Consider the following 8,143-nt stretch of genomic DNA (forward strand, 5'->3'; position numbering starts at 1 on the left):
CGTATGCTTATATTTATAAATTATAAGGATTTGAAGGGTAAACAGGAATTTAACTGCTAAATTTTATAGCTTCAGCATTAAAAAGGGATTTAAAAAAAAATTATTTGAATTAGTTTCAAATATACAGTACATTGGTTAGGCATCAATATAAAACAATCCCCTCAATTGCTCCCTCTCTCCCCTGACCCTCCACCTTGTCATCATATTAATGCTAACTGCATTTCCTCTGCTGTATAAAAAGGGATGTTTTGATCTAGTTTGTAAAAATTACAAGGATGTTTTGTTATATGGTTTGTGCACCATTTCAAGTTTTTACCAATAAGATAATTTAAAAATAATTTTAATTTCACATTGGTAAGTTGTATGTTAAATAATTTTTTGTTACAACTTAGGAATCACCTATACTTACAAATGGCTACCTTTACTCCCTTGCTGTCAGTACTATGCCAGGCTTTGTGAAAAAAGTGGCAGTCGATTCCAACAGACTTGAATTAAACTGAATGTTCAGTCTTGACAACTTGAGAAAGCCGACAATGGATTCCTGACTTTGTTGGTTCTGCTGGCTTGAGAAATCTTGCTAATTTGCCTGATTTTTTTTATTATTAAGTTTTCTGAAATTCTACCTACAGGACATGTATGTATTAGAATTGTTAAACACATTCTTTTCAAAAGTCAATACTTTTATCTGGAAACAAGCTCTACAGAAGTTGCCTCTTAAAAGAACTTTCATTTTTCCTGAGTCACTTGAATAGAAGTTTACATAATACTCCATCTCTTTTGAATATTTTATTGCGTATTTTTTATATAACCATAATACGTTCATCAAAGTAAGAAAATTAGCATTGATAAAATACTACTTTCTTAGCTTCAGGTACTTTTCTAGGTTCACTAATTGTCTCAGTAATGTCTTTATAGTAGAAGGATCCAGTTCAGAACAGTGTTGTATTTTGTTGTGTCTCTTTATTCTTCAATCCGGAAGAACATTTCCTTTGTCTTTCCTTGAATTTAATGATCTTGTTGCTTTAGAAGACGATTGTGCAGATATTTTGTAAATATAGGCGTTAAAATATCGACTTTAGTAATTAGACAAAACCGAGTTTCAGAACTGGCTCTATCACTTACTAATGAATTTGGGCAAGTTACCTCATCCTCCTGAGCCTCAGTCCTTATCCTTAAATTGTGTAATACTAGTCAGCCATTAAAGAGAAAAAAAGGAACTATGTGCGTTGATAGGAAATGATACTGAAGATATTCTATAGCACTTAGCCTGAAGAAATCACTCAATAAACACTCAGCTATCATATCTCATGAGACATTCAGTCACTGCTACTTTTTGTACATGCGTACATATAAACATTAAATATTTGAAGTATATATTACAGACAAAAGGATTATAGTCCCAGTGTATACATATAATGCTAATGAGTCAAATGATAAATCATGTGGCAATAAAATGACTTAACTGCTAGAAAAATTGACAAATGACAGGAACAGATTGTTCATGTAAGAAGAAAAATACTGTTAATACGCAAATATGTAAAGATGGTCAACATCACAAATAATGAGGGAAATAGTAAAATGATCATGAGATAATTTCTTCTGTTTAAATTTGCAGATATTTAAAAGATGATACCTAGAGTTAATGAGGGTATGAAGAAACATTTTAATATTGTTGTTCACAAGGTATATTGGTACATTTATTTGAGGGACAAATGACAGTATTAATTAAATTTTAAAAAATATAAACAATATACCTCTAGAAGTTTATTCAAAAGATACATACATGTATACAATATTTTCTGCAAGAGGAACTTTATAATTAGGATACTATCTTTTGAGCTTTTACTGTGTGCATTTCTATTCAAAATGCATTTTTTAGATAGGTAGATAGATACTATTTTTATCCTTACTTTACAGATAAAGAAACTGAGGCAGAGGGAAATTAAGCTAAATAGCTTAAACTGTTATGCTGATCATTGGTGTAGATAAAATTTGAACCATGGCCAAAGAAAGTGAAAAACTGAGGCAAAAGGAAATCAATTAAGTAGCTTAAGCTCTTATTAATAAATGGTGGAGCTAAGATTTGAACCATGGCCAGCTGACTCTAGACCCTGCCTTTTGGCTGTGCAATGCAAGCATACTTGCTAATCTATGAAGGATTGATGGCGTTTTATTGTATATTAAATGCTATGCAGCCATTAAAAAGAGAAAAGCAGAACACTATGTAGCAATATAAAATGATATTGAAGATATATTAAATGAAAAAAGCAGTGTACAAAATAGTTTGGAATTTATGATCTTTTAGGAAATAAGAGTAAAGGGGGTCAAATATAGTGATGGAAGGAAATTTAACTTTGGTGAACACACAATGCAGTATACAAATGACGTATTATTGAATTGTACACTTGATACCTACATAATTTTATTAACCAATGTCACCTTCATTAAATTTAATAAAATAAAATAGACATATATGTTCACATATGCCTCAAAAAATATATATCAAACTGTTAATAGCAATGGCTATATTTTGAAAAGTGGGAAAATGTGTAAATGATTAGGTGTTTAAAATAGTCTCAATTTTTATAATTTTTAAATTTGTATTAATCTTAGATTGAATAGTCAGATAAGTGAGAGTAGATTTAAAAATTTTAAATATCTTATTAACATTATCAAAGAAAGTTGTTTTCTTATAAATGCCCCAAATTTCATATATTTTGGCATTTATTTATTTTTTAGTGTAGAAATTAAATCTATGCCTTAGTGATGCCTTCAGTGAGTAGTTTATCAAATTATTTAGGAAACCATACTTAGTTAATACATTTAAAGAGGTTTATTGAAAACAGCATTTTTCAGGATGTTGCTTGGATCTTAAATGTCTGGTATGCATTTAACATTGTCTGATGGCAAGCCAACTGCTCTGTTTTCTCCCTCTTTTTCTTAGCAAGAGACACCTTTTGAAAACTATTTTCATGCAGCTGTAGACCAGTGGAATATCTTTGGGAATTTCAAAGCATCCCTCTGATCATGTATTTATCTCTGGAATGCTGTGTCAGAAATCACAACTCTCCTCATATCTTAAGAATTATCAACTCCCAAGCAATAGCTGGGAAATTTAGAGTAACAGCTACATAAGTGGGACCTTGCTGAAAGGCTGCCAGGTTGTGCCTTTGTGGATGGCAAGGTGTTTGTGTTCATTCCCATGCCAGAATTCTTGTTCTTATCTAATTTGAAGATCCTCTCTGGTGATTAGTGGATGCCAGGGATTTATCTTGATAAAGTTCAAGGGCTTGTCTGGCTTTTCAACTAGATCCTTAGGGGCTAAAGTGCTGTCTTAAAATGCTCTTTTCTCCTTTAGTGAACTATTCGCATGTTAAATAGAATAGCATTGATGTGAAAGTTTGTGATATTTGAAACTGATATGATTCTGAAAAGGAACTTTAAACCTTAGTGATCTGGAAGACATTGTTTCTCTTTGTTGTTAATATATAAAAAGACACTTTCAAAAAGGCTCCCTAGTTTATGTAAAGCAAAAAAAAGTCAATAGTGTTTACTCTTTCTTTTTATGTGGAATCTTAGGAAAATTCTCATCTGTAAAATGGAGATAATATGTGGTACTTAGCTCATGGGTGGTTGAAAATGTATATAATTTATATATGTCGTTAGCATAGTGCCTCACAAATATTAATTATTCATTAAGTTAGCTTGTAGAGAGAAAAGTTATAATATGTAAAATTTTATACTTTAAATAGCTTGCATAACTTAAAGACACATCTGTCTTCCAAATTCTTTATGCCAAAGAGTGTTAAGTGCTTTTTGTTAAAATTGATGAGCACGTAATAAAAATTCAGTTATTTATTTTTTAAATATTAATAAGGATCTCAATTTATCTTAAGTAGAAACTTAAGCTGTAACCTGAGAATGATGCCAGAAATATCCCTAGCACATTGACTGGCATATAGGCTCTCAAAATTGTGTCAAATGTGTATTAAATTTTCTTTGTTTTCTAAAGCATTTTATAAAAATGTGAAATGATTAGTCCTTATATGATTAATCTTGAGTAGTGGGATGTTTAAATTTCTACATTATTGTTAGATTTTAATCTTTTACATGGAAATTTTATAATAATGAAAACATTTGGTAAAAGGAATGAAAATATCCTGAAATCTGCCTAGTGCTTAATATCCTTTTAATTAGATTATCATGATTTTGAATTTTCTTTGTTTTTATGTGGCCCAAAGCTGAAACATTATTGTTATTTGTTATTTCCTCAGAAATGACTCGAATCAGTCAGTAGATTTAGAAATTGATTAACTTTATTTCTCTCTTATGTACTAAGTACATAGCCAGGTGAAAGAATGCAGCCTTTTCCATTTGTGTGCAGATATATTTCTGTATACATTAGTAGTAGTACATAATTTTATATTTTGGAAATCTTTATCACCATTGCTTGTAGCTGATTATAATATAGAATTAGGTTTAAATGTTAATATGATTGTGGCGATCGTTGCACAGTTCTGTGAACATACCAAAAACCATTTAATTATACATTTTAAATTAGTTAATTGTGTAGCATATGAATTACAGCTCAATAAAACTTTAAGAAAAAGTCAATCAGAAGAAATAGTTCCAAATAGACCTTGTTTAGACAAACCTGGAATTGTAGGGCTGTTCTGCCATTTACTTTGGCAAATTAGTTGACCTTTTTTAGCTTTACTTTTTAATTTTTAAAATGGAAGTAATATGTATGTTAGGGTTATTTTGAGAATTGAGTAATAATCCTTGGCATGCTTAATCATAGCAACTATTAATGATTTATAAGTTTATAACATAGGATTGCATGGGAGCCTAAAGAATTGTGTATTATGAACTTTAACTTGGAGAATCTAGGGAAGCTTATCTTTGAGCAAGGTTTTAAAAGATGAGAAGGAAGTTTGCTGGCAAGCAGGACTAAGACGAAGGCATCTTGGCAGAGGAAAAGCATATAGAAAGGGTTAGAGTCGTGAAATGATATACATGCTCAGGAACCATAGGAGCATATTGCAGAAGTGTGAGGAATGCTGGGTTAAATGTAAATTCATGTAGGAAGCCACACTTCACATGTGTCAGGAATGTGAATATGTGAAAGATCTTGGAAAAAAAATATTAACCGAAATAAAGACTAGGTATTATTTGTGATTGAAAGTGTTATTAATGGCAGCAGTTTAAAGGATTAGAAATGAGGTCAAGTTCTTTTGTTAACTTTAATTATGTCATCTTGGAAAATAGAGATTTATGCATGTTATGCTGTAGGAAATTTATTTTTTGTCACCAGTTTTCCAATGTTTTGTTATGAAAATGTTCAAACATATAGAGAAGTTGAAAAAATTGTACAGTGAACACCATAGGCCCACCATCGAGATTCTGCATTTAGCCTTTAATAACTATTGGCTTCATCATATAATTCTCTGTTTTCTTCATCCCTCTATCCATCAATCTTACTTTTTTGATGTATTTCAAAGTAAGTTGCAGATATCAGTTCACTTTACTCTTAAACATTTCAGCATTCAAATATCTAACTAGAGATCAATACAGTTTTTTTAAGGTAAAGTGTATATACAGTGAAAAGCAGAAATCTTTAGTGTACCATTTGATGAGCTTTGAGAAATTTATACACCTATGTAATCCAGATCCCCAATCAAGATATTATTAGTCTTCCTATCCAATGTCTGTCCCTGTTCCTCAGAAGCAATTATTGTTCTGATGTTTTTTTCTACTATATATTAGTTTTGCCTTTTCTAGAACTTCATATAAAGGGAAATGCAAAGTTTGTTATGTTTAAGGCTACCTTCACTTAACATAATGCTTTTGAGATTCATCCATGTTATGTTTATCAGTAATTTCTTTTGCTGAGTATTGTTCCATTGTATAAGCACACCACCATATGACTCATTTTTCTGCTTAAAGGATTCTGGGCTGTTGCCAGTTTGGGGCTATTGTAAATATAGCCTCTGTGAACATTACTGAACACATTTTTTTGTGGATATAAGTTATCTTGAGGAAATTCCTAAGAGGGAAATTGCTATTGCATAGAGTAGGTTTATGTCTTAAATTTTAATTAGAAAAAAATTCAGTTTTATAAATATTATTTTCCATTGCACCTATTAATTTGGGTAAAATAGATATTACTGTTTCTTTGTTTTGTGAATGAATGTGAAAGTAAATTATCCATATTTCTGCCCTCCTCTCTTAAAGATAGGTTGCTAGGGAATAGATAGCTAGAGATTTTCTTAAATAATACATTTCTGCCTAGAGTAGAAAATACACAAATTTTATATTGTTTTCTGAATATACCACCAGCACACATGTACACACAGACACACGCACACATTCACGTGCATGCACGCACGCACACGGGTCATATCTACTCCCCCCTAAAGTCAATAATCTTCATCTGATATAAGCTACCATGATTTAAGCACACCATTTTGGACTGAGGGCTCAGGTGGCTGTTGCTTCTATTTTTTAGTGTATAGTTAACATTGGCAGTCACCCTTATAATGATGTGACACTAGCTACCCCCAAGTACATTGAATAAGCCATGCCTAGCACAAGAGAACTTGATTTAATTGGCAACAGTGTTTGCCATCACATGATAGACACTGAGGTAAAACAGAACCTATTTTGCTTTGTATTTTTCTTTCTGATATAACGACAAAAACAAAAAATATTTTTAAAGTACCGGAATTACATAATTTCCACTTTTGAATACATTTATTGAGATCAAGTATCTAAGTAACTTTATTTAGAAACCGAATACTTTAAAGCTGTTAAGGGAATACTTGAAGCTTGCAGTTACAATATTGTCAACAAAAGATGTGATTAAATAAATTGAATGTTGAAGACTTTAGGCTTATGGTTAACACCAGGTAATTAAAAGTAAGCACTGCTGTGGGAGTGCATTATATATTAGCTGTCCTCTTTACCTCATTAACTAGGTTTTTGCATGTTTATGGAGCTAACTTCAATTAAAAATGCCTTTTAAGTTAATGCCTAATAAGGCCTTTTAGTTATTATTTTGGTATAAAGTATTACACTTTAATTGAAATTAGTATATCATAAATACCTGTGAATAATACACAAGATGAACATACTTGATTATTTGATATTTTTCCATCTAGCTTTTATACCTATGCATTGTTTTTTTTCTATGTAATATCAAAACGAAGTCTTGGGGGATTAAAAAAAAACTTGGATTATATACATGTTGAAAATTATATCTATACTTTTTAGCCTTATAAAATTTCTAAGCTTCATGATTTCAAATTAGTGGTGCTTTAAAATCTTTGTAGAAACATGTTGAGTTTCCTGCTTCATTTGAGGTTAAGAAAAAGTTAATTACTTTTCCACTTGAGTGCCAAATTCCTTTTTTGTATGCCTGCAGTTATATTTTATTTGTTAAATAATTAAAGATGATCCTAAATGTAAAGACTATTAAAAAGTAAGCATAAGTTTAAATGTTTAAAATGGATTATCATATTTTCATAGAACATTGTCTTGATTCTAAAATTGAAATGTGATAAATACGAACACCATTGAAGAGATTTCTTATGGAGAGAGTATTCTACATTGTATATTAAAATAGAGATAAGAAAAAAAAAATAGAGAAGAAAGTTAGTTTCCTGTTTTCTATTTTGAAATTTATGAAATTGAGTGATCTTCTGTATTTTAAAATCTATTTTCTTATTACAGAAGTGTCATCATTGCAACAAAAAAATCATCAGCCTTATCTTCTACGCTTACTACAAATATGCCTACCAATGCTGTCAGTGTTGTTTCTTCGGTAGAGTCAGCCCAAACCCCAGATGTGGGAGGAGAATCACCTGGTGAGTTTGTTATCAGTGATTTCAACAAAAAGTTTTAGATCTCATTTTAGGAAACCTTAGGATTTTTGATAAAGTTAAGAAATATTGTTAGGCATGTTATAAAACATTATGCTTTTTTTTTTTATTATACTGCTGATTGTTTAATAATTTTCTGAGTAATATCAATCAAATTAAATCAAGGATTTCAATATTTTCTCCACAATGTATGACAAATTAAATGCTGCTGGTTGGATGGATGAATATATGAATGAATGATAGATTAAAATACTCTCTTCCTT

At 30.7% G+C, this 8,143-nt stretch overlaps 1 protein-coding gene across 5 annotated transcripts in view; it reads left to right on the forward strand.

Annotated features, from left to right (window-relative positions):
* Nucleotides 1–8,143, forward strand: part of LRBA (LPS responsive beige-like anchor protein) — a 573,246-nt gene that overhangs the window by 124,055 nt on the left and 441,048 nt on the right. For all 5 annotated transcript variants that reach the window (XM_023530214.1, XM_023530213.1, XM_023530212.1 and 2 more), the window contains one exon: nt 7,732–7,865. In XM_023530214.1, the coding sequence (XP_023385982.1) occupies nt 7,732–7,865 (134 nt within the window). The remainder of the gene's footprint in view (nt 1–7,731; nt 7,866–8,143) is intronic.

The sequence above is a fragment of the Pteropus vampyrus genome, unplaced genomic scaffold (assembly GCF_000151845.1).
Source record: "Pteropus vampyrus isolate Shadow unplaced genomic scaffold, Pvam_2.0 Scaffold47, whole genome shotgun sequence".
Taxonomy (NCBI): domain Eukaryota; kingdom Metazoa; phylum Chordata; class Mammalia; order Chiroptera; family Pteropodidae; genus Pteropus; species Pteropus vampyrus.